The sequence below is a fragment of the Ranitomeya imitator genome, chromosome 10 (assembly GCF_032444005.1).
Source record: "Ranitomeya imitator isolate aRanImi1 chromosome 10, aRanImi1.pri, whole genome shotgun sequence".
Taxonomy (NCBI): domain Eukaryota; kingdom Metazoa; phylum Chordata; class Amphibia; order Anura; family Dendrobatidae; genus Ranitomeya; species Ranitomeya imitator.
In genome coordinates this window covers 149,971,739-149,999,451 of record NC_091291.1, presented here as the reverse complement: position 1 = coordinate 149,999,451, position 27,713 = coordinate 149,971,739, and the positions used below count along the sequence as shown (strand labels likewise).

Below are 27,713 nucleotides of genomic sequence, written 5' to 3'. Positions count from 1 at the left end.
AGACCAGAACTGTGCACAGTATTCTAAGTGTGGTCGAACTAGTGACTTGTATAGAGGTAAAATTATATTCTCCTCATGAGCATCTAAGCCTCTTTTAATGCATCCCATTATTTTATTTGCCTTTGTAGCAGCTGCCTGACACTGGCCACTGAATATGAGTTTGTCATCCACCCATACACCCAGGTCTTTTTCATTGACGGTTTTGCCCAGAGTTTTAGAATTAAGCACATAATTATACATCTTATTACTTCTACCCAAGTGCATGACCTTACATTTATCCCCATTAAAGCTCATTTGCCATTTATCAGCCCAAGCTTCTAGTTTACATGAATCATCCTGTAATATAAAATTGTCCTCCTCTGTATTGATTACCCTGCAGAGTTTAGTGTCATCTGCAAATATTGAAATTCTACTCTGAATGCCCCCTACAAGGTCATTAATAAATATGTTAAAAAGAAGAGGGCCCAATACTGACCCCTGTGGTACCCGCGACCCAGTCCGAGTGTGCTCCATTAATAACCACCCTTTGTTTCCTATCCCTGAGCCAGCTCTCAACCCACTTGCACATATTTTCCCCTATCCCCATTATTCTCATTTTATGTATCAACCTTTTGTGTGGCACCGTATCAAAAGCTTTTGAAAAGTCCATATACACTACGTCCAATGTGTTCCCTTGGTCCAATCCGGAACTTACCTCTTCATAGAAACTGATCAGATTAGTCTGACATGAACGGTCCCTAGTAAACCCGTGCTGATACTGGGTCATGAGGTTCTTCCTCTTCAGATACTCCAGTATAGCGTCCCTTAGAATGCCCTCCAGGATTTTACCCACAGTAGAGGTTAAGCTTACTGGCCTATAATTTCCGAGTTCAGTATTTGTCCCCTTTTTGAATATTGGCACCACATTTGCTATACGCCAGTCCTGTGGTACAGACCCTGTTATTATGGAGTCTCTAAAGATTAAAAATAATGGTCTATCAATGACTGTACTTAATTCCTGCAGTACTCGAGGGTGTATCCCATCCGGGCCTGGAGATTTGTCAATTTTAGTGATTTTTAGACGCCGCCGCACTTCCTGCTGGGTTAAGCAGGTGACATTTAATGGGGAATTTTTATCACTAGACATTTTGTCGCCATGGGATCTTCTTGTGTAAATACTGATGAAAAAAAGTCATTTAGCATATTGGCTTTTTCCTCATCCTCATCCACCATCTCACCCAGACCATTTATAAGGGGCCAACACTATCATTTTTTAGTTTCTTATTATTTATGTAGTTAAAGAATATTTGGGGATTATTTTTACTCTCTCTCTTGCAATGAGTCTCTCTGTCTCAATCTTTGCTGCCTTGATTTGCTTTTTACAGAATTTATTTAATTTTTTGTATTTATTTAATGCCTCCTCACTACCTACTTCCTTTAATTCTCTATATTCTTTCTTTTTGTCCCTTATTGCGCCCCTTACAGCTCTATTTAGCCATATTGGTTTCCTCCTATTTCTAGTATGTTTATTCCCATACAGTATATACTGTGCACAGGTCCTGTCCAGGATGCTAATAAACGTCTCCCATTTTCTTTGTGTATTTTTGTGTCTCAGGATATCGTCCCAGTTAATTGCACCAAGATCCTCTCTCATCCGTTGGAAATTTGCCCTCCTGAAATTTAGTGTCCGTGTAACCCCTCTATTACACATCTTTTTAAAGTGATCACTATTCCCCAAGTGACCCCCAACCCTTATATTTGCTATGCGGTCTGGCCTGTTGGTTAATATTAGGTCTAGCAGTGCCCCCTTCTTGTTGGGTCCTGAACCAGTTGTGAAAGGTAATTGTCTCTCATAGTTGTCAGACCCCGATTACCTTGGCTGGAACTGCAGGTTTCTATTCCCCAATCTATTTCAGGGTAGTTGAAGTCCCCCATAATAATGACTTCTCCTTGAGTCGCAGCTTCATCTATTTGCTTTACGAGGATATTCTCTGTTGCTTCCATTATTTTTGGAGACTTATAACAAACCCCTATCAGTAATTTATTATTTTTTCCCCCTCCCCTTATCTCCACCCACAGGGATTCTACATTTTCATTAAATTCACCTATATTATCACGCCGGATGGGTTTTAAGGACGATTTTACATATAGTCACACCCCTCCCCCTCGCTTATCTGTACGGTCATTTCTGAACAGGCCATAGCCCTGCAAGTTAACAGCCCAGTCATGGCTCTCATCCAGCCACGTCTCAGATATCCCCACCATGTTATCATTATGCTCCAACAACATTAATTCTAATTAGTCCATTTTGTTGGCGAGGCTTCTGGCATTAGTATACATGCACTTGATGTTCCTCTCTGTACCTCTATTGTTTCTTAAATTATTAACTGTTCTAACCCCACCCCCCATGCCACCGCCACCCCCAACTTCCTTATTTGTGCCCAGGTCTCTGTCTGCACCATCTTCCCCTCCTATAAATTGAATACCCTCCCCCCCAATTCCTAGTTTAGACACTCCTCCAACCTTCTAGCCATTTTCTCCCCCAGCACAGCTGCACCTTCCCCATTGAGGTGCAGCCCGTCCCTAGCGTAGAGCCTGTAGCCAACTGAGAAGTTGGCCCAGTTCTGCAGGAACCCAAACCCCTCCTTCCTACACCAACTCTTGAGCCACTTATTAACCTCCCTAATCTCCCGTTGCCTCTCTGGCGTGGCACGTGGTACAGGCAGTATTTCGGAAATTACCACGTTGGAGGTCCTTGAGTGTCAGGCTGTAATTGACATCTCTCTTCAAAGAGCTAGGCGGCGTGAAGCGCTTCCTCTTTCTTGATCCTAGCTAGGCCCCCTGGCGAGATTGGAGACAGAAGTCTGCTATCTCAGGAAAATACATATTAACACCTGGGTGAGACCTGCAGCCTTCAGGACAGATGTTAACTTATTATCACACAATAAGTTCACTGTGTGTGTATGTATATATATATATATATATATATATATATATATATATATATATATATATATATATATATACACACGCACACACACACACACACACACACACACACAGACACACACATTTCACTACAACACCCATTAAAATTTCAGCGGTTTTCCTCTGTTAGGCTGTGTGCACACATTGCTTTTTTATGCGTTTTTTTTCTGTGCTGAATTTGCCCAAAGAAGCTAAGGAATCCTTATGCCATCAGCATCCATGAGAATTGTGAAGTGCTGTGCACATGAGCAGTATTTTTGCTTTGAGGATTTTCTGTGGCTTTAAATCTGCAGCATGTCAGTTCTTTGTGCGTTTTTGACTCTTTGAATGCACAGGAAGAAACACCGCAAATACGCTGCAGAAAATGCTGCAGATTTTCCACAGAGTTTTTGCTACCAAGAGATGTAGAAAGCTTGCTGAAATTTTAGCACACAGCCTTAATGTTACCCGTAATCTGTACAAAGAAAACAAGACCCTAAGAGGCGGACAGCGTGGCCCAGTCTGGCCCCATGCTCCTGTGCCAGCGGCCATCTTATGGACAGGAGCGCCATCATACCTGTAGGTGCCGCAGTCACGTCCTCCACGCAGCGGTTAGAATAAAGCTAATGTGGCTGCAGCGGCTATAGAGGGCATGCATTTGAGGAAAAAAAAGTGGACAACCCCTTTAATTAGTCAGGGAACTTGTATGGTAGAATAATAGAAAATGTTGGCTCAAGAACCCGAGACTGGAGGAATTGGAGACGCGCGTGTCCTGGAGGCACAGTGCGGCAGCTTTTACGCACACTGTAGAACAAAAATTCATTTTTTTACCTTTTTGTGGAAAATTGAAAACTTGGTGATTTATGAGAGATCAGGCTAAGAGTTGAGTGTGGGGAATGTGAGGACATGTAGAGGGATACGGAAACCAATAGAAGACGCTCAGAAACCCCCGGTGGGTGCTAGAGAGAGGTGGTGAGGGCATCGCTGCCCATGGAGGGCTATCGGGGTCCAGTCGTGTCAGGCAGAGGGGATCCGCGCTCCACTAACCGGCGCTGTACACATTGTGCACTGGCTCGCAGCCTGACGACATGTCCAGCAGTGTAGAGAGCTCTGACTAAAATAAAGAAGCTGTGAAATACGCAGGCATGGATCCAGGCTGAGAACAGGAGGAGTGCGGCTTGGCGGGGGCTGGCCGTGCCCCCTGATCTCCTCACCTTATCAGGGGCCCGCTGTTACTAGCAGGCCTCACCTCCTCATCTGTAGTGCCAGAAGCCAGTGGGAGCACTGAGGAGCAGGTCCACCCTCACATCCAGGATCAGGAACTGTATACATACATACATACATACATACATACATACATACATACATACATACATACAGTTAGGTCCATATATATTTGGACAGAGACATTTTTCTAATTTAGGTTATAGACATTTCCACAATGAATTTTAAACAAGACAATTCAGATGCAGATAAAGTTCAGACTTTAAGCTTTCATTTGAGGGTATCCACATTAAAATTGGATGAAGGGTTTAGGAGTTGCAGCTCCTTAACATGTGCCACCTTGTTTTTAAAGGGACCAAAAGTAATTGGACAGGTTCAATAATTTTAAATAAAATGTTCATTTCTAATGCTTGGTTGAACACCCTTTGTTGGCAATGACTGCCTGAAGTCTTAGTAACATAGTAACCTAGTAAGGCCGAAAAAAGCCATTTGTCCATCCAGTTCAGCCTATATTCCATCATAATAAATCCCCAGATCTACGTCCTTCTACAGAACCTAATAATTGTATGATACAATATTGTTCTGCTCCAGGAAGACATCCAGGCCTCTCTTGAACCCCTCGACTGAGTTCGCCATCACCACCTCCTCAGGCAAGCAATTCCAGATTCTCACTGCCCTAACAGTAAAGAATCCTCTTCTATGTTGGTGGAAAAACCTTCTCTCCTCCAGACGCAAAGAATGCCCCCTTGTGCCCGTCACCTTCCTTGGTATAAACAGATCCTCAGCGAGATATTTGTATTGTCCCCTTATATACTTATACATGGTTATTAGATCGCCCCTCAGTCGTCTTTTTTCTAGACTAAATAATCCTAATTTCGCTAATCTATCTGGGTATTGTAGTTCTCCCATCCCCTTTATTAATTTTGTCGCCCTCCTTTGTACTCTCTCTAGTTCTATTATATCCTTCCTGAGCACCGGTGTCCAAAACTGGACACAGTACTCCATGTGCGGTCTAACTAGGGATTTGTACAGAGGCAGTATAATGCTCTCATCATGTGTATCCAGACCTCTTTTAATGCACCCCATGATCCTGTTTGCCTTGGCAGCTGCTGCCTGGCACTGGCTGCTCCAGGTAAGTTTATCATTAACTAGGATCCCCAAGTCCTTCTCCCTGTCAGATTTACCCAGTGGTTTCCCATTCAGTGTGTAATGGTGATATTGATTCCTTCTTCCCATGTGTATAACCTTACATTTATCATTGTTAAACCTCATCTGCCACCTTTCAGCCCAAGTTTCCAACTTATCCAGATCCATCTGTAGCAGAATACTATCTTCTCTTGTATTAACTGCTTTACATAGTTTTGTATCATCTGCAAATATCGATATTTTACTGTGTAAACCTTCTACCAGATCATTAATGAATATGTTGAAGAGAACAGGTCTCAATACTGACCCCTGCGGTACCCCACTGGTCACAGCGACCCAGTTAGAGACTATACCATTTATAACCACCCTCTGCTTTCTATCACTAAGCCAGTTACTAACCCATTTACACACATTTTCCCCCAGAAGTCTTGACGTCATGGACATCACCAGACGCTGTGTTTCCTCCTTTTTGATGCTCGGCCTTCACTGCGGTGGTTTTCAGTTGCTGTTTGTTTGTGGCCTTTCTGTCTGACGTTTAGTCTTTAACAAGTGAAATGCTGCTCGGTTGGGCTGACATCAGGGGACTGACTTGGCCATTCCAGAATATTCCACTTCTTTGCTTTAATAAACTCCTGGGTTGCTTTGGCTTTATGTTTTGGGTCATTGTCCATCTGTAGTACGAAACGACGACCAATCAGTTTTGCTGCATTTGGCTGGATCTGAGCACACAGTATGGCGGCTCTGAAGACCTCAGAATTCATTCGGCTGCTTCTGTCCTGTGTCCCATCATCAATAAACACTAGTGACCCAGTGCCACTGGCCGCCATGCATGCCCGCGCCATCACACTGCCTCCGCCGTGTTTATGCATGCCCGCGCCATCACATTGCCTCCGACGTGTTTATGCATGCCCGCACCATCACACTGCCTCCGCCGGGTTTATGCATGCCCGCACCATCACACTGCCTCTGCCGCGTTTATGCATGCCCGCACCATCACACTGCCTCCGCCGGGTTTATGCATGCCCGCACCATCACACTGCCTCCGCTGGGTTTATGCATGCCCGCGCCATCACACTGCCTCCGCTGGGTTTATGCATGCCCGCGCCATCACACTGCCTCCGCCGTGTTTATGCATGCCCGCGCCATCACACTGCCTCCGCCGGGTTAATGCATGCCCGCACCATCACACTGCCTCCGCCGGGTTCATGCATGCCCGCACCATCACACTGCCTCCGCCGGGTTCATGCATGCCCGCGCCATCACATTGCCTCCGCCGTGTTTATGCATGCCCGCACCATCACACTGCCTCCGCCGTGTTTATGCATGCCCGCACCATCACACTGCCTCCGCCGCGTTTATGCATGCCCGCACCATCACACTGCCTCCGCTGGGTTTATGCATGCCCGCACCATCACACTGCCTCCGCTGGGTTTATGCATGCCCGCGCCATCACACTGCCTCCGCCGGGTTTATGCATGCCCGCACCATCACACTGCCTCCGCCGTGTTTATGCATGCCCGCGCCATCACACTGCCTCCGCCGGGTTCATGCATGCCCGCGCCATCACACTGCCTCCGCCGGGTTTATGCATGTCCGCGCCATCACACTGCCTCCGCCGTGTTTATGCATGCCCGCGCCATCACACTGCCTCCGCCGTGTTTATGCATGCCCGCACCATCACACTGCCTCCGCCGTGTTTATGCATGCCCGCGCCATCACACTGCCTCCGCCGTGTTTATGCATGCCCGCGCCATCACACTGCCTCCACCGGGTTCATGCATGCCCGCGCCATCACACTGCCTCCGCCGGGTTTATGCATGTCCGCGCCATCACACTGCCTCCGCCGTGTTTATGCATGCCCGCGCCATCACACTGCCTCCGCCGTGTTTATGCATGCCCGCGCCATCACACTGCCTCCGCCGGGTTCATGCATGCCCGCACCATCACACTGCCTCCGCCGGGTGTTACAGATGATGTGGTGCTTTGGATCATGAGCTGTACCACGCCTTCACCATACTTTTCTCTTTCCATCATTCTGGTAGAGGTTGATCTTGGTTCCATCTGTCTATAGAATGTTCTTCCAGAACTGTGCTGGCTTTTTTAGATGTTTTTTAGCCTTTTTCTTCTTGATGCTTATGAGTGGCTGCACCGTGCAGTGAACCCTCTGTAGTTACTTTCATGCAGTCTTCTCTTTATGGTAGATTTGGATATTGATACGCCGACCTCCTGGAGAGTGTTGGTCACTTGGTCGGCTGTTGTGAAGGGGTTTCTCTTCACCATGGAGATTATTCTGCGATCATCCACCACTGTTGTCTTCCGTGGGCGCCAGGTCTTTTTGCATTGATGAGTTCCCCAGAGCTTTCTTTCTTTCTCAGGATGTATCAAACTGTAGATTTTGCCACTCCTAATATTGTAGCAGTTTCTCGGATGGGTTTTTTCTGTTTTCGCAGCTTAAGGATGGCTTGTTTCACCTGCATGGAGAGATCCTTTACCGCATGTTTACTTCACAGCAAAACCTTCCAAATGCAGCACCGCACCTCAAATCAACTCCAGACCTTTTATCTGCTTAATTGAGAATGACATAACGAAGGGATTGCCCACACCTGTCCATGAAATAGCCTTGGAGTCAACTGTCCAATTACTTTTGGGCCCTTTAAAAACAGGGTGGCGCATGTTAATGAGCTGAAACGCCTAAACCCTTCATCCAATTTTAATGTGAATACCCTCAAATGAAAGCTGAACTTGAACTACATCTGAATTGTTTTGTTTAAAATTCATTGTGGTAATGTCTATAACCAAAATTAGCAAAATGTTGTCTCTGTCCAAATATATACTGTATATATATACTAGATGGTGGCCCGATTCTAACGGATCGGGTATTCTAAAATATGCATGTCCACATAGTATATTGCCCAGCCACGTAGTATATAGCAGAGCCACGTAGTATATTTTGACAGGGAAAAGGACTTGGGGATCCTAGTTAATGATAAACTTACCTGGAGCAGCCAGTGCCAGGCAGCAGCTGCCAAGGCAAACAGGATCATGGGGTGCATTAAAAGAGGTCTGGATACACATGATGAGAGCATTATACTGCCTCTGTACAAATCCCTAGTTAGACCGCACATGGAGTACTGTGTCCAGTTTTGGGCACCGGTGCTCAGGAAGGATATAATGGAACTAGAGAGAGTACAAAGGAGGGCGACAAAATTAATAAAGGGGATGGGAGAACTACAATACCCAGATAGATTAGCGAAATTAGGATTATTTAGTCTAGAAAAAAGACGACTGAGGGGCGATCTAATAACCATGTATAAGTATATAAGGGGACAATACAAATATCTCGCTGAGGATCTGTTTATACCAAGGAAGGTGACGGGCACAAGAGGGCATTCTTTGCGTCTGGAGGAGAGAAGGTTTTTCCACCAACATAGAAGAGGATTCTTTACTGTTAGGGCAGTGAGAATCTGGAATTGCTTGCCTGAGGAGGTGGTGATGGCGAACTCAGTCGAGGGGTTCAAGAGAGGCCTGGATGTCTTCCTGGAGCAGAACAATATTGTATCATACAATTAGGTTCTGTAGAAGGACGTAGATCTGGGGATTTATTATGATGGAATATAGGCTGAACTGGATGGACAAATGTCTTTTTTCGGCCTTACTAGGTTACTATGTTATGTTACTATGTTACTATATTGCCCAGCCACGTAGAATATTGCCTAGCCACGTATGTTACAGGTTAAAAAATAAACATATACTCACCTTCCGAGGGCCCCTTGTAGTTTGGTCACATGACTGTGACGTCATGGCAGGTTCTTCTCCCATACCATTCTTGGCACCGGAACCTGCCGGAGGTCACCGGAGCGTCGCGAAAGGTAAGTATATAATGATTTGTTATTTTATTATTTTTAACATTAGATGTTTTTACTATTGACGCCGCATAGGCACACATACATACGTGGTCTTTGTCCAAATATAAAGGAACCTAACTCTATAGATAGATAGATAGAGATATATATATATATATATATATATATATATATATATATATATATATATATATATATATATATATATATATATACACAGTACAGACCAAAAGTTTGGACACACCTTCTCATTTAAAGATTTTTCTGTATTTTCATGACTATGAAAATTGTAAATTCACACTGAAGGCATCAAAACTATGAATTAACAAATGTGGAATTATATACCGTATATACTCGAGTATAAGCCGACCCGAGTATAAGCCGACCCCCATAATTTTGCCACAAAAAATTGGGAAAACTTATTGACTCGAGTATAAGCCTAGGGTGGAAATGCAGCAGCTACCGGTGAATTTCAATAATAAAAATAGATCATTATTTCCCCATAGCTGTGCCATATAGTGCTCTGCACCGTTCATTATTGCCCTATAGCTGTGCCGCATATAGTGCTCTTGCACCGTTCATATTGCCCCATAGAAAGCTCTGCCCCATATAGTGCTCTTGCACCGTTCATATTGCCCCATAGAAAGCTCTGCCCCATATACAAAATACAAAAAATTGTTCTGCTCCAGGAAGACATCCAGGCCTCTCTTGAACCCCTCGACTGAGTTCGCCATCACCACCTCCTCAGGCAAGCAATTCCAGATTCTCACTGCCCTAACAGTAAAGAATCCTCTTCTATGTTGGTGGAAAAACCTTCTCTCCTCCAGACGCAAAGAATGCCCCCTTGTGCCCGTCACCTTCCTTGGTATAAACAGATCCTCAGTGAGATATTTGTATTGTCCCCTTATATACTTATACATGGTTATTAGATCGCCCCTCAGTCGTCTTTTTTCTAGACTAAATAATCCTAATTTCGCTAATCTATCTGGGTATTGTAGTTCTCCCATCCCCTTTATTAATTTTGTTGCCCTCCTTTGTACTCTCTCTAGTTCCATTATATCCTTCCTGAGCACCGGTGCCCAAAACTGGACACAGTACTCCATGTGCGGTCTAACTAGGGATTTGTACAGAGGCAGTATAATGCTCTCATCATGTGTATCCAGACCTCTTTTAATGCACCCCATGATCCTGTTTGCCTTGGCAGCTGCTGCCTGGCACTGGCTGCTCCAGGTAAGTTTATCATTAACTAGGATCCCCAAGTCCTTCTCCCTGTCAGATTTACCCAGTGGTTTCCCATTCAGTGTGTAATGGTGATATTGATTCCTTCTTCCCATGTGTATAACCTTACATTTATCATTGTTAAACCTCATCTGCCACCTTTCAGCCCAAGTTTCCAACTTATCCAGATCCATCTGTAGCAGAATACTATCTTCTCTTGTATTAACTGCTTTACATAGTTTTGTATCATCTGCAAATATCGATATTTTACTGTGTAAACCTTCTACCAGATCATTAATGAATATGTTGAAGAGAACAGGTCCCAATACCGACCCCTGCGGTACCCCACTGGTCACAGCGACCCAGTTAGAGACTATACCATTTATAACCACCCTCTGCTTTCTATCACTAAGCCAGTTACTAACCCATTTACACACATTTTCCCCCAGACCAAGCATTCTCATTTTGTGTACCAACCTCTTGTGCGGCACGGTATCAAACGCTTTGGAAAAATCGAGATATACCACGTCCAATGACTCACCGTGGTCCAGCCTATAGCTTACCTCTTCATACAAACTGATTAGATTGGTTTGACAGGAGCGATTTCTCATAAACCCATGCTGATATGGAGTTAAACAGTTATTCTCATTGAGATAATCCAGAATAACATCCCTCAGAAACCCTTCAAATATTTTACCAACAATAGAGGTTAGACTTACTGGCCTATAATTTCCAGGTTCACTTTTAGAGCCCTTTTTGAATATTGGCACCACATTTGCTATGCGCCAGTCCTGCGGAACAGACCCTGTCGCTATAGAGTCCCTAAAAATAAGAAATAATGGTTTATCTATTACATTACTTAGTTCTCTTAGTACTCGTGGGTGTATGCCATCCGGACCCGGAGATTTATCTATTTTAATCTTATTTAGCCGGTTTCGCACCTCTTCTTGGGTTAGATTGGTGACCCTTAATATCGGGTTTTCATTGTTTCTTGGGATTTCACCTAGCATTTCATTTTCCACCGTGAATACCGTGGAGAAGAAGGTGTTTAATATGTTAGCTTTTTCCTCGTCATCTACAACCATTCTTTCCTCACTATTTTTTAAGGGGCCTACATTTTCAGTTTTTATTCTTTTACTATTGATATAGTTGAAGAACAGTTTGGGATTAGTTTTACTCTCCTTAGCAATGTGCTTCTCTGTTTCCTTTTTGGCAGCTTTAATTAGTTTTTTAGATAAAGTATTTTTCTCCCTATAGTTTTTTAGAGCTTCAATGGTGCCATCCTGCTTTAGTAGTGCAAATGCTTTCTTTTTACTGTTAATTGCCTGTCTTACTTCTTTGTTTAGCCACATTGGGTTTTTCCTATTTCTAGTCCTTTTATTCCCACAAGGTATAAACCGCTTACACTGCCTATTTAGGATGTTCTTAAACATTTCCCATTTATTATCTGTATTCTTATTTCTGAGGATATTGTCCCAGTCTACCAGATTAAGGGCATCTCTAAGCTGGTCAAACTTTGCCTTCCTAAAGTTCAGTGTTTTTGTGACTCCCTGACAAGTCCCCCTAGTGAAAGACAGGTGAAACTGTACAATATTGTGGTCGCTATTTCCTAGATGCCCGACCACCTGCAGATTTGTTATCCTGTCAGGTCTATTAGATAGTATTAGGTCTAAAAGTGCTGCTCCTCTGGTTGGATTCTGCACCAATTGTGAAAGATAATTTTTCTTGGTTATTAGCAGAAACCTGTTGCCTTTATGGGTTTCACAGGTTTCTGTTTCCCAGTTAATATCTGGGTAGTTAAAGTCCCCCATAACCAGGACCTCATTATGGGTTGCAGCTTCATCTATCTGCTTTAGAAGTAGACTTTCCATGGTTTCTGCTATATTTGGGGGTTTGTAACAGACCCCAATGAGAATTTTGTTACCATTTTTCCCTCCATGAATTTCGACCCATATGGACTCGACATCCTCATTCCCTTCGCTAATATCCTCCCTTAAAGTGGACTTTAGACAAGACTTTACATAGAGACAAACCCCTCCTCCTCTCCGATTTTTACGATCCTTTCTAAACAGACTGTAACCCTGTAAGTTAACTGCCCAGTCATAGCTTTCATCTAACCATGTCTCGGTTATTCCCACTATGTCAAAGTTACCTGTAGATATTTCTGCTTCTAGTTCTTCCATCTTGTTTGTCAGGCTTCTGGCGTTTGCGAGCATGCAGTTTAGAGGATTTTGTTTTGTTCCAATCTCCTCGCTGTGGATTGTTTTAGAAATGTTCCTACCTCCCTTCTGAGTATGTTTTCCTGGGTCTTCTTTGTTCAAGTCTAATGTTTTTCTTCCCGTCCCCTCTTCTTCTAGTTTAACGCTCTCCTGATGAGTGTAGCGAGTCTTCTGGCGAATGTGTGTTTCCCAGGTTTGTTGAGGTGTAGTCCGTCTCTGGCGAGGAGTCCATCGTACCAGTAATTCACACCGTGGTCCAGGAATCCGAATCCTTGTTGTCTGCACCATCGTTTTAGCCAGTTGTTCGCATCAAGGATCCTGTTCCATCTCCTGGTGCCATGCCCGTCTACTGGAAGGATAGAAGAAAAAACTACCTGTGCATCCAGTTCCTTTACTTTCTTCCCCAACTCTTCAAAGTCTTTGCAGATTGTCGGTAGGTCCTTCCTTGCCGTGTCATTGGTGCCAACATGTATCAGAAGAAATGGGTGGACGTCCTTGGAGCTGAAGAGTGCTCTTGCACCGTTCATATTGCCCCATAGAAAGCTCTGCCCCATATAGTGCTCTTGCACCGTTCATATTGCCCCATAGAAAGCTCTGCCCCATATAGTGCTCTGCACCGTTCATATTGCCCCATAGAAAGCTCTGCCCCATATAGTGCTCTGCACCGTTCATATTGCCCCATAGAAAGCTCTGCCCCATATAGTGCTCTTGCACCGTTCATAAAAAACAAAACAAAACACATACTCACCTCTCTTGCTTGCAGCTCCCGGCGTCTCGTCCCGGCGTCTCCGCTCTGACTGATCAGGCAGAGGGCGCCGCGCACACTATATGCGTCATCGCGCCCTCTGACCTGAACAGTCAGAGCGCAGAGACGCCGGGAAGATGGAGCGACGCCGGGAAGATGGAGCGGCGCCCGGCGGCTGGAACGTGGACAGGTGACTATGCGATACTTACCTGGTCCTGGCGTCCGGCTCCTTCCCCCGGACAGCTGTCTTCGGTGCCGCAGCTTCTTCCTCTATCAGCGGTCACCGTTACCGCTGATTAGAGAAATGAATAGGCGGCTCCACCCCTATGGGAGGTGGAGCCGCCTATTCATTTCTCTAATGAGCGGTCCCACGTGACCGCTGATAGAGGAAGAACTGCAGCACCGAAGACCGTGGGACGGCAGGGGGAGCGCCAGGATCGCTGGGACTAGTTAAGTATGCCTCAGCGCCCTCTCCCCCTCACCCGCCGACCCCACCGCTACCGTGACTCGAGTATAAGCAGAGAGGGGCACTTTCAGCCCAAAAATTTGGGCTTAAAATCTCGGCTTATACTCAAGTATATACGGTACTTGACAAAAAAGTGTGAAACAACTGAAATTATGTCTTATATTCTAGGTTCTTCAAAGTAGCCACCTTTTGCTTTGATGACTGCTTTGCACACTCTTGGCATTCTCTTGATGAGCTTCAAGAGGTAGTCACCGGGAATGGTCTTCCAACAATCTTGAAGGAGTTCCCAGAGATGCTTAGCAATTGTTGGCCCTTTTGCCTTCACTCTGCGGTCCAGCTCACCCAAAACCATCTCGATTGGGTTCAGGTCTGGTGACTGTGGAGGCCAGGTCATCTGGCGTAGCACCCATCACTCTCCATCTTGGTCAAATAGCGCTTACACAGCCTGGAGGTGTGTTTGGGGTCATTGTCCTGTTGAAAAATAAATGATGGTCCAACTAAACGCAAACCGGATGGAATAGCATGCCGCTGCAAGATGCTGTGGTAGCCATGCTGGTTCAGTATGCCTTCAATTTTGAATAAATCCCCAGCAGTGTCACCAGCAAAGCCCCCCAACACATCACACCTCCTCCTCCATGCTTCACGGTGGGAACCAGGCATGTAGAGTCCATCCGTTCACCTTTTCTGAGTCGCACAAAGACACGGTGGTTGGAACCAAAGATCTCAAATTTGGACTCATCAGACCAAAGCACAGATTTCCACTGGTCTAATGTCCATTCCTTGTGTTCTTTATCCCAAACAAGTCTCTTCTGCTTGTTGCCCGTCCTTAGCAGTGGTTTCCTAGCAGCTATTTTACCATGAAGGCCTGCTGCACAAAGTCTCCTCTTAACAGTTGTTGTAGAGATGTCTCTGCTGCTAGAACTCTGTGTGGCATTGACCTGGTCTCTAATCTGAGCTGCTGTTAACCTGCGATTTCTGAGGCTGGTGACTCGGATAAACTTATCCTCAGAAGCAGAGCTGACTCTTGGTCTTCCTTTCCTGGGGCGGTCCTCATGTGAGCCAGTTTCTTTGTAGCGCTTGATGGTTTTTGCAACTGCACTTGGGAGACTTTCAAAGTTTGCCCAATTTTTCGGACTGACTGACCTTCATTTCTTAAAGTAATGATGGCCACTCGTTGTTCTTTACTTAGAATTTGTATTATGGCAAGAAAAAAGCAGCTAACAGTCTATTCAGTAGGACTATCAGCTGTGTATCCACCAGACTTTTGCACAACACAACTGATGGTCCCAACCCCATTTATAAGGCAAGAAATCCCACTTATTAACCCTGACAGGGCACACCTGTGAAGTGAAAACCATTTCCGGTGACTACCTCTTGAAGCTCATCAAGAGAATGCCAAGAGTGTGCAAAGCAGTCATCAAAGCAAAAGGTGGCTACTTTGAAGAACCTGGAATATAAGACATAATCTCAGTTGTTTCACACTTTTTTGTTAAGTATATAATTCCACATGTGATAATTCATAGTTTTGATGCCTTCAGTGGGAATGTACATTTATCATAGTCATGAAAAAAAAATCTTTAAATGAGGTGTGTCCAAACTTTTGGTCTGTACTGTAAATATATATATACACATGCGCGCACACACTTTGGCTTAAACACACTTCGGTCCATCCTAAGTAGCATCACATTTCCCTGTTTTACATATCTCCAGACATTGTCAGGTTCCGTTATGAAATCGGCCATTTCTTAATGATTTTGACTCCTGAATTCAAATCAGACAATGAAAATATTTAGTTGTTTCTGATCTCAAAGATGTTTGGTTTACTGCTACATATAATTAAGGAAGAAATGAGGAATCCAGCTCAACGAGGTAGTGAAAAAAACTTCTTTATGCACTTGAAAATATATTCAGTGGAGGATAAAAACATCAGCAATTACAAAGGATAAAATGCGATATCGACGCGTTTCTGGTGACCAAGCACCCTTAACCCCTTACCGGCATCGGACGTACTATACCGTCCGATGCCGGCTCCCCTGCTTTGATGCAGGACTCCGCGGTGAGCCCGCACCAAAGCCGGGACATGTCAGCTGTTTTGAACAGCTGACATGTGCCCGTAATAGGCGCGGGCAGAATCGCGATCTGCCTGCACCTATTAACTAGTTAAATGCCGCTGTCAAACGCAGACAGCGGCATTTAACTACCGCTTCCGGCCGGGCGGCCGGAAATGACGTCATCGCCGACCCCCGTCACATGATCGGGGGTCGGCGATGCTTGTATATTGTAACCATAGAGGTCCTTGAGACCTCTATGGTTACTGATTGCCCGTCGCTGTGAGCGCCACCTTGTGGTCGGCGCTCACAGCACACCTGCATTTCTGCTACATAGCAGCGATCAGCAGATCGCTGCTATGTAGCAGAGCCGATCGTGCTGTGCCTGCTTCTAGCCTCCCATGGAGGCTATTGAAGCATGGCAAAAGTTAAAAAAAAAAGTTTTAAAAAATGTGAAAAAAATAAAAAAAACATAAAAGTTTAAATCACCCCCCTTTCGCCCCAATCAAAATAAATCAATAAAAAAAATATCAAATCTACGCATATTTGGTATCGCCGCGCTCAGAATCGCCCGATCTATCAAATAAAAAAAAGTATTAACCTGATCGCTAAACAGCGTAGCGGGAAAAAAACTCGAAACGCCAGAATTACGTTTTTTTGGTCGCCGCGACATTGCATTAAAATGCAATAACGGGCGATCAAAAGAACGTATCTGCACCGAAATGCTATCATTAAAAACGTCATCTCGGCACGCAAAAAATAAGCCCTCAACCGACCTCAGAGCACAAAAAATGGAGACGCTACGAGTATCGGAAAATGGCGCAATTTTTTTTTTTTTAGCAAAGTTTGGAATTTTTTTTCACCACTTAGATAAAAAATAACCTAGTCATGTTTGGTGTCTATGAACTCGTACTGACCTGGAGAATCATAATGGCAGGTCATTTTTAGCATTTAGTGAACCTAGCAAAAAAGCCAAACAAAAAACCAATGTGGGATTGCACTTTTTTTGCAATTTCACCGCACTTGGAATTTTTTTCCCGTTTTCTAGTACACGACATGCTAAAACCAATGATGTCGTTCAAAAGTACAACTCGTCCCGCAAAAAATAAGCCCTCACATGGCCAAATTGACGGAAAAATAAAAAAGTTATGGCTCTGGGAAGGAGGGGAGCGAAAAACGAACACGGAAAAACGAAAAAATCCCCCGGTCATGAAGGGGTTAATCATGATTACGTTTTTTTCACTACCTCGTTGAGCTGGATTCCTCATTTCTTCCTTGATTTTCCATGCCCTGACACAGCGGTTCCGTGCTCCGAGTCTCCAAGGATGTCGACCATGGTGAGCTGGACTTTGTTCGATGTTACATATAATTATTGCATAAAAGTTTCAGTGCTTTGGAACATTATTTTTGTAAATCTAGTTTGACAATTTTCTGATATTTAGAGTGAACTTACAACAGTTCCATTAAGTAAAACGTCTGAACACGATTGTGAATAAAGTTACAGCAATTGTTCTACATTGGCTCCGCATTCAGTGACGACTCTTTTGCTTGTCTCTTGTACTTCTGCGTCGGATCATCTCTTACAATTGCCCACAGTAATCTACAAGCAGTGATGGATTCCATTCTCCTTGATATTTTTTTCTCCATATCCACAATATCTTGCTGAAATCTTTCACCGTATTCGTTGCTTGCTGCTCCGCAATTTGGCGGAAAAAAGTCTAGATGCGACTGTGAGAAATTAATCTTAAAGGACATGTTACAACCAAGATCCTTCTATGTTTTTAGGAGATTTTCTACCAACTCTTCATAGTTATCTGCTCTTGAGTTCCCACCAATGTGAATGCAACCGATGCAGCTTTTTCTTTTCCTGCAACAAATGGAGAAACTCCTCTTCTTGAAGAAGCTTACTGATCTGAGGTCCAGTGAAGATGCCTTCCCTCATCTTTGCTTCATTCAGCCTTGGGCATTTATCAATGAGATATTTGATGCTTTTGTATTTTTATCCATTGTCTCTACAAAGTTTTTCATTAGATCCAACTAGATCTGCAATGGTGATAGCAAAATGTTCTGTGGGTCAACAAGTGCTGGATGCAGGACCATTTTACTCCCTGGCTGAAGTGAATGTTGGAGAGGCCGATCTCTTATTGTGATATTCCCGTGCACAACTATCCCACTCACACAAAAACCAGCAGGACTTTGTGTAACCAACCTGGAGACCACGTAAATGGCAAGTCACCATAGAGGGGCCACATATGCTGGTCATAGTTCAGGCACCTCCACTGCCGTTTCATGTTGTCATAGGTTTCTTTCATGTGGACGGCACAGCCAACTGGAATTGAAGGAAGCCCATTGCCATTATACAGCTAGACGACGTTTAGGAATTTTTGCACGAATCAATGAAGAGCCACCATTCCTGTTGTGAGTTCTGTTTTTGGGCTCCCTCTGGTGGTTACTGATGGTACTGGGTGACTTGTCTTTCCTGGGTTTCTGGGTTCCACCTGTTCCATCAGCATATGGGAGTTTCCTATTTAACCTGGCTTTGCTGGCATTTCCTCGCCGGTTATCAATGTATCCAGTGTGTCTTGTTACCTCTGCTCCCTGCTCCTAGAACCTTCTGGACAAGCTAAGTTTGGATTTTCCTGTTTTGTGTTTTGCTTAATTTGGTTTTTAGTCCAGCCTGCAGATATGTGATTCTCTGCTGCTGGTTGCTCTAGTGGGCTGAAATTGCTTTTCATGTACCATGAGTTGGCACATGAGTTCAAGTAATTTCAGGATGGTTTTTTTGAAGGGTTTTTCGCTGACCGCGCAGTTCACTTTTGTATCCTCTGCTATCTAGCTTTAGCGGGCCTCATTTTGCTGAAACTGTTTTCATACTACGTATGTGCTTTCCTCTCATTTCACCGTCATTATATGTGGGGGGCTGCTATTTGCTGTGGGGTATTTCTCTGGAGGCAAGAGAGGTCTGTGTTTCTTCTGATAGGGGAAGTTAGATCTTCGGCTGGAGCGAGACGTCTAGGATCATCGTAGGCACGTTCCCCGGCTACTTTTATTTGTGTGTTAGGTTCAGGGTCGCGGTCAGCTCAGGTTCCATCGCCCTAGAGCTTGTTTGTATCTGTGCTTGTCCTTTTTGTGATCCCCTGCCATTGGGATCATGACAGTATAACCGGCCCACAAAGTGTTAATTGTATTGGCTGAAGTAGGAGGATAAGTAGTCTGAGGAAGTTTTTTTTTTTTTTCTTTTTTTTCCCCTCAGAGTTTGCTGCCTAGCCTTATTGCAGCCTGGCTACTTCCTCCTCCTCTTAATCTTTGAATGGCTCTGATCTCAGCTGTTTATCATGGACGTCCAGAGTTTGGCTTCCAGCCTGAATAATCTTGCCACTAAGGTTCAAAATATACAGGATTTTGTTGTACATGCTCCTATGTCTGAACCTAGAATTCCTGTCCCAGAGTTTTTTTCTGGAGATAGATCTCGTTTTCTGAATTTTAGGAACAATTGCAAGTTGTTGCTTTCTTTGAAATCTCGCTCCTCTGGAGACCCTGCTCAGCAAGTCAAGATAATTATATCTTTCCTGCGGGGTGACCCTCAGGATTGGGCATTTGCATTGGCACCAGGGGACCCTGCGTTGCTTAATGCAGATGCGTTTTTTCTGGCATTGGGTTTGCTCTATGAGGAACCTAACCAAGAGATTCAGGCTGAAAAAGCTTTGTTGGCCCTCTCTCAGGGGCAAGATGAAGCAGAAATTTATTGTCAAAAATTTCGGAAGTGGTCGGTACTTACTCAGTGGAATGAGTGCGCTCTGGCTGCAAAGTTTAGAGATGGCCTTTCTGAGGCCATTAAAGATGTTATGGTGGGGTTCCCTGCGCCTGCTGGTCTGAATGAGTCTATGACTATGGCTGTTCAGATTGATCGGCGTTTACGGGAGCGCAAACCTGTGCATCATTTGGCGGTGTCGTCTGAACCGTCACCTGAGATAATGCAATGTGATAGAATTCAGTCCAGAAGTGAACGGCAAAAGTATAGGCGGAAAAAAGGGTTGTGCTTTTATTGTGGTGATTCAGCTCATGTTATATCAGCATGCTCTAAACGCACAAAAAAGGTTGATAAGTCTGTTGCCATTAGTACTTTACAGTCTAAGTTCATTCTGTCTGTGACTCTGATTTGTTCATTATCATCCATTTCCGTCGATGCCTATGTGGATTCAGGCGCTGCCCTGAGTCTTATGGATTGGTCATTTGCCAATCGCTGTGGGTTTAGTCTGGAGCCTCTGGAAGTCCCTATTCCTTTGAAGGGAATTGACTCTACACCTTTGGTTATGAATAAACCTCAGTACTGGACACAAGTGACCATGCGTATGACTCCCGTTCATCAGGAGGTGATTCGCTTCCTGGTACTGTATAATTTGCATGATGTTCTAGTACTTGGTCTGCCATGGTTACAAACTCATAACCCAGTCCTGGACTGGAAAACAATGTCTGTGTTAAGCTGGGGTTGTCAGGGGGTTCATGATGATGCACCTCCGATTTCTATCGCTTCATCTACTCCTTCTGAGATTCCTGTGTTTTTGTCTGACTATCGGGATGTTTTTGAGGAGCCTAAGCTCAGTTCGCTTCCTCCTCACAGGGATTGCGATTGTGCTATAAATTTAATTCCGGGCAGTAAATTTCCTAAAGGTCGTTTGTTCAATCTGTCAGTGCCAGAGCATACTGCTATGCGGGATTATGTTAAGGAGTCCTTGGAAAAGGGACATATCCGTCCATCTTTGTCCCCTTTGGGAGCAGGTTTTTTTTTCGTGGCCAAGAAAGATGGTTCCTTGAGGCCTTGTATAGATTATCGTCTTTTGAATAAGATTACCGTAAAATATCAGTATCCTTTGCCATTGTTGACTGATTCGTTTGCATGGGATTCCTGAGAACATCGTTTCTGACAGGGGATCCCAGTTTGTGTCTAGATTTTGGCGGACTTTCTGTGCTAAGATGGGCATTGATTTGTCCTTTTCGTCTGCATTCCATCCTCAGACGAATGGCCAGACTGAACGAACTAATCAGACCTTGGAAACTTATTTAAGGTGTTTTGTTTCTGCTGATCAGGATGACTGGGTTACCTTTTTGCCGCTGGCCGAGTTTGCGCTTAATAATCGGGCTAGTTCTGCTACCTTGGTTTCTCCTTTCTTTTGTAATTCGGGGTTTCATCCTCGTTTTTCCTCTGGTCAGGTGGAACCTTCTGATTGTCCTGGAGTGGACATGGTGGTGGATAGGTTGCATCGGATTTGGAGTCATGTGGTGGACAATTTGAAGTTGTCCCAGGAGAAGGCTCAGCAGTTTGCTAATCGCCGTCGCCGCGTGGGTCCTCGACTTCTTGTTGGTGACTTGGTGTGGTTGTCTTCTCGTTTTGTTCCTATGAAGGTCTCTTCTCCTAAGTTCAAGCCTCGGTTCATCGGTCCCTATAGGATCTTGGAAATTCTTAACCCTGTGTCGTTTCGTTTGGATCTCCCGGCATCGTTTGCTATTCATAATGTGTTTCATCGGTCGTTGTTGCGGAAGTATGAGGTACCTGTTGTTCCTTCTCTTGAGCCTCCTGCTCCAGTGCTGGTGGAGGGAGAATTGGAGTATGTTGTGGAGAAGATCTTTGATTCTCGTGTTTCCAGACGGAAACTCCAGTATTTGGTCAAGTGGAAGGGTTATGGTCAGGAGGATAATTCTTGGGTGGTTGCCTCGGATGTTCATGCTGATGATTTGGTTCGCGCTTTTCATAGGGCTCATCCTGGTCGCCCTGGTGGTTCTCGTGAGAGTTCGGTGACCCCTCCTCAAGGGGGGGGGGTACTGTTGTGAGTTCTGTTTTTGGGCTCCCTCTGGTGGTTACTGATGGTACTGGGTGACTTGTCTTTCCTGGGTTTCTGGGTTCCACCTGTTCCATCAGCATATGGGAGTTTCCTATTTAACCTGGCTTTGCTGGCATTTCCTCGCCGGTTATCAATGTATCCAGTGTGTCTTGTTACCTCTGCTCCCTGCTCCTAGAACCTTCTGGAGAAGCTAAGTTTGGATTTTCCTGTTTTGTGTTTTGCTTAATTTGGTTTTTAGTCCAGCCTGCAGATATGTGATTCTCTGCTGCTGGTTGCTCTAGTGGGCTGAAATTGCTTTTCATGTACCATGAGTTGGCACATGAGTTCAAGTAATTTCAGGATGGTTTTTTTGAAGGGTTTTTCGCTGACCGCGCAGTTCACTTTTGTATCCTCTATCTAGCTTTAGCGGGCCTCATTTTGCTGAAACTGTTTTCATACTACGTATGTGCTTTCCTCTCATTTCACCGTCATTATATGTGGGGGGCTGCTATTTGCTGTGGGGTATTTCTCTGGAGGCAAGAGAGGTCTGTGTTTCTTCTGATAGGGGAAGTTAGATCTTCGGCTGGAGCGAGACGTCTAGGATCATCGTAGGCACGTTCCCCGGCTACTTTTATTTGTGTGTTAGGTTCAGGGTCGCGGTCAGCTCAGGTTCCATCGCCCTAGAGCTTGTTTGTATCTGTGCTTGTCCTTTTTGTGATCCCCTGCCATTGGGATCATGACACATTCCTCTGAATTATAACTCCTCTTCAGAGATTTCATTAAACTGTTGATGTTGTTGTTAAGCTCACCCTCCATGAAGAAGTATTGTACAAAATTTTTATCATGGTTGTGGAACAAATAAATTCAAACATCGCCCACTAGGAAATTCCACTGCTGCAGTCGGGAACCTAAGAGCTCAGTCTTACTGCTGCAGTCGGGAACCTAAGAGCTCAGTCTTACTGCTGCACTAGGGAACCTAAGAGCTCAGTCTTACTGCTGCAGTCGGAAACCTAAGAGCTCAGTCTTACTGCTGCAGTCGGGAACCTAAGAGCTCAGTCTTACTATTGCAGTCGGGAACCTAAGAGCTCAGTCTTACTGCTGCACTAGGGAACCTAAGAGCTCAGTCTTACTGCTGCAGTCGGAAACCTAAGAGCTCAGTCTTACTGCTGCAGTCGGGAACCTAAGAGCTCAGTCTTACTATTGCAGTCGGGAACCTAAGAGCTCAGTCTTACTGCTGCACTAGGGAACCTAAGAGCTCAGTCTTACTGCTGCAGTCGGAAACCTAAGAGCTCAGTCTTACTGCTGCACTAGGGAACCTAAGAGCTCAGTCTTACTGCTGCAGTCGGAAACCTAAGAGCTCAGTCTTACTGCTGCAGTCGGGAACCTAAGAGCTCAGTCTTACTGCTGCAGTCGGGAACCTAAGAGCTCAGTCTTACTATTGCAGTCGGGAACCTAAGAGCTCAGTCTTACTGCTGCACTAGGGAACCTAAGAGCTCAGTCTTACTGCTGCAGTCGGGAACCTAAGAGCTCAGTCTTACTATTGCAGTCGGGAACCTAAGAGCTCAGTCTTACTGCTGCACTAGGGAACCTAAGAGCTCAGTCTTACTGCTGCAGTCGGAAACCTAAGAGCTCAGTCTTACTGCTGCAGTCGGGAACCTAAGAGCTCAGTCTTACTGCTGCAGTTGGGAACCTAAGAGCTCAGTCTTACTGCTGCAGTCGGGAACCTAAGAGCTCAGTCTTACTGCTGCAGTCGGGAACCTAAGAGCTCAGTCTTACAGCTGCAGTTGGGAACCTAAGAGCTCAGTCTTACTCGGGAAGATCCAAATCTCTAACAAGATCGTTCAGGTCACTTTGCTGAGGTTGCTGACAGAAAGTGTGGGTCGTGAGAGGACACCAAGAGCCATCTTCTTCCTTAGTTGACTTAACTGAAAATATTTCTGGAGCCAACAGTTGTTCTGTATGTGGTACTGGGCATATTGCAGATGGAACGTTTGGATACTGTAAAGTCTACTTCTTCTTCCTTGGAACTTTTTTCCTAATGTCAGGGCACCATATGAAACCAAACCAAATAGAACACTCTACATATGCTGCCCACGAGTTGAATTCTCATAGTCCTCATATCATAGGCATATTAACATCAAATGGACACTCCTACTAGCACTATACAACCAAATAAATCAATGGAGTACACAGTCCAAACAAATCTTCCTTTTTCCAAAACATGTAAAGTACTTTATTAAATAATTAATGAATACATTAGCACAAAGTATAATACAAAAACAGGGTAAGGGTAGTCACAGGTACCCGGCTCATACTGATAAAGTGCATAGTGCTCATAATCTACATGAGAAGCTCATCTCCCATTCATATCACATATAGCATCACAGGTATCCACACTGTGGTGGCATATCAATATGCAGTTAAATGCTAATATTTATTAAGGGGGCTTACCCATAACAGCGTGGAGTGCCGGGCCCGTGTCACGCCGCCACCGACGCGCGTTTCGCAGATCTTTATCAAGGTGTCAGGGCACCATGCAGAAATGGCAATTGGCAGTGTGATCGGTTGGCTCTCTCCAGATGATTGGAACTGCAAAAGGAATAGATTGCTTCTTCCCATGCAACCAGCGGGTAAGATGTGGTGCACATCTATTACAGCATATGTGTGGAGCCCAATTTGTGTCCTGATCTCCTACACTGCAGGACAAATACATGTAGGCTTTCCGTATCATGATAGTCACGTTTCACCTTTGTAACACAAAAGCAACTTCTCCACATATGTAGCAAAAACTCTCCGCTTTCTTAGTGCAAGAACGAGGCATATCTGAAAAAAATAAAAGCAAGTCAATATGCTAAAAAACTAAGCTAAGAGATCCTAAAACTGTATACCTTACGCATAGAGAATTGATAAAAGTAGGTGATGCAGCTGTTATTAGGATGACGTCATGGGACGGAGTTGGTGTTTTTTTGATTGGTCGCCCTAAGCTGATAGAAAACGGATGGCTCAATAGACTAAATAGATGATGTAATAGACTCGCTACTAACAATGCAATCTGTAAGACTACATGAAAGGCGTGATCAGTAATTACAACCTCCTCTAAAACTTGAAAATTAAAGCCAATAAGCAAATGTAACCATCAAATTCTTTTTCAGCACCACAAAATTAGTTAAAACCCTTCTTAAACTATAAAGCCTCCAATGCCGATGGCATTCTCGCGGTGTCGGCACTCGCTCTCCTCGGGGCTGTGACACATGACGGGGGGAAGTCCTGGCTGCAGCTGATCCTTGACTTCCTCTCCATGTTCAGTTCATCTGACGGCAGAGACAATGATGCTAGCGCTGACTGGGTAACGGGCACCACGTGTAATTCCGCCACATCACATCCCCGGCACCGCGAGTGCCAACATCAGTGGAAGGGCAGCGGCACGCGAGGAGAGTTTAGGCTTTATTATTTTATCAGGACATAACATTTAGCTTAAAGGGACAATGTCACCTGAATTTTGCGGCCTCTCTGTCTGGTCTGATGGGCGGTGTTTTCTCTCCTTTCAGTTTTCCCTTCCTTTCCCGCTGGCCGCAATATTATCTTGAATATGAGTCTGTTTCCTCCGTAGTTCACGCGTGCGCAATGCAATCTTGCCTTGCGCACGCACAGTATGCTTTGTCAAACTGTGGGCAAAGCCGAAAAGCATTAGTGCGCATGCGCAGCCGCATTATGTCCTGGAACACAGCGAAATACTTCCGGGGCATAGTGCGGCTGCAGATGCACACTAAGGCTGGATTCACATTTGCATTTAAATCCGCAGCGTTTAAAACGCATCCGCAAGTGGTGAAAAAAACGCATGTAAACGCGTACAAACGCTGCGTTTTTTAGACGCATGCTTTGTCGCACGTGGTTAAAAAAAACGTCGCGTTTGTACGTGTTTACATGCGTTTTCCTGCGTTTGCGCTTGATGAGAAATTTCACAAGCTGGTTTTTGTTCATTCTGCTTCACAAAAATCGGAATAAAGAGCAATCAAAAATGTCACGTGCCCGAAAATGTAAAAAACATTTTGCAAATGCAAAAAACAAGACCTCACATGACTCTGTGGACCAAAATATGGAAAAATTGTAGCTCTCAAAATGTGGTAACGCAAAAAATATTTTTTGGAATAAAAAGCGTCTTTCAGTGTGTGACGGCTGCCAATCGTAAAAATCCACTAGAAAACTCGCTATAAAAGTAAATCAAACCCCCCTTCATCACCCCCTTAGTTAGGGAAAAATTAAAAAATTTAAAAAATGTATTTATTTCCATTTTCCCATTAGGGTTAGGGTTTGGATCCCTTTGGGGTTAGGGTTGGATCCCTTTATTACCTTGATGGTGAGGGGTGGCTTATCAGTGTCTAGACTTGTTTTTCTCTATTGAAACGCATGCGTTCAAAAACGCAACCAAACGCATGTGCTTAAAAACGCATGCGTTTACATAGACAGCAATGCTTTTTTTTTAACGCAAACCGTGCGCAATCGAACGCATGCGTTTCCTGGCGGCAAAGAGACGCTTCTAAAAATACTACATGTTGCATTTCTGCGCCAAGCCGCAAGCGACAAAAAAGACACATGCGTCGTCAAACGCGGCAATAACGTGAACAAAAAAAAGCATGCGTTTTTAATGTTAAATATAGAAAAACACGACGCATGCGTTTATATGCGGTACAAACGCTGCGGCAAAAAACACAAATGTGAAACCAGCCTAATGCTTTTTGGCTTTGCCCGCAGTTTGACAAAGCATACTGCGCATGCGCAAGGCAAGATTGCATTGCGCACGCGTGAACTACGGGGGAAACAGACTCACATTCAAGATAATATTGTGGCCAGCGGGAAAGGAAGGGAAAACTGAAAGGAGAGAAAACACCGCCCATCAGACCGGACAGAGAGCCCGCCAAATTCAGGTGACAGAGTCCCTTTAACAAGGGGTTGTCCTAGTAGTTGACAACCCATTTATGTTCAACTGTTTTAGTCTCTGAACCAATTTTAACTGTAGAACAGTGTAATCAACAAGAATGAGTGATAATATTCAAGGTGGACCTAATATAGGATAATGAAAACTCCCACAGTAGACAAAACACTTAAGCGATGTAGCAATAACATGAGCATAAGCATATAAACCAAAACAGTAATATGTCCTGAAATTGGACATTGAGTACAAGAGCACAAATCGGGCTGATAAATAATAGCTGCTAGTTCTGCTACAATTTGTAGATTGAGGCCTACACTTGTTTGGTTGAGATGGCGTTGAAGGTCTACCAGGGGGTGAGGGAAAGAGAATCTTCTAGCGAAGCATTTCATTGTACAGAAGAATATCCAAACCCAGCTATGTTTTGCCAAATCATCCATCAATTCTGCCAAAACCATGCAGATAACGTGTTCATTCTGATGAGACCAAGGAGGAACATTTTTGTCATAATTCCAAAAGGTGCAAAGCAGACATCAGAAGACCTCCATCCCCACAGTGAGGCATGGTGGGGACAGAATTGTGCTCTGAGTTGATTATTAGTCACCTGGAATTTACGTTTTAGTCACCGGGGGCAGAGGGGGAGTATTATGGACAGTCTAAAGGTCAATAAATTTTACATAAAACCTTCAGGCCTCTGCTAAAAAAAAATGTTGCACTGAAAGGTTGTCTCCTCATCTTCAATGACCCTAAGTGACCTCCAAATCACCAAAAGAACGACTTCACCAGGAGAAGATAGAAGTTCTTGAGCTGCCAAACCCAAACCTGAACCCAAGGGACAATCTGTAGTGTCCTGAAGAGGGCGCTGTACACAGTAATCTGACAGATGTGGAGCTGCTTCAAGGTTGGGCCGGGAAAGATCAGCAATCCAAGATAGGCCGAATGATCGACCCCCGACCCAAAAAGGCTGAATGCTGCCAGAAATACACACGGGACTGCACCAAAGTATCAGTGTAAGGCCGGTTTCGCATTAGCGTTTGTGCACAGCGTAGGCCTGCGCATAGATCCGCATGCGTCTTGTGTACCTATACT

General features: G+C 44.6%; 2 protein-coding genes across 5 annotated transcripts in view; one reads left to right on the top strand and one right to left on the bottom strand.

Moving 5' to 3' along the window:
- Nucleotides 1-27,713, bottom strand: part of NTM (neurotrimin) — a 1,102,415-nt gene that overhangs the window by 114,356 nt on the left and 960,346 nt on the right. The window contains exon 8 of one of the 3 annotated variants that reach the window (XM_069740765.1): nucleotides 24,008-24,517. The exons of the other annotated variants lie outside the window; for them this stretch is intronic. Coding sequence (XP_069596866.1) covers nucleotides 24,438-24,517 — 80 coding nt within the window. The 3' untranslated portion in view covers nucleotides 24,008-24,437. Of the gene's footprint in view, nucleotides 1-24,007; nucleotides 24,518-27,713 lie in introns of those variants that run through there. 3 annotated transcript variants of the gene reach the window in all.
- Nucleotides 1-27,713, top strand: part of LOC138650901 (opioid-binding protein/cell adhesion molecule homolog) — a 186,104-nt gene that overhangs the window by 84,850 nt on the left and 73,541 nt on the right. The gene's annotated exons all lie outside the window — the stretch shown is intronic.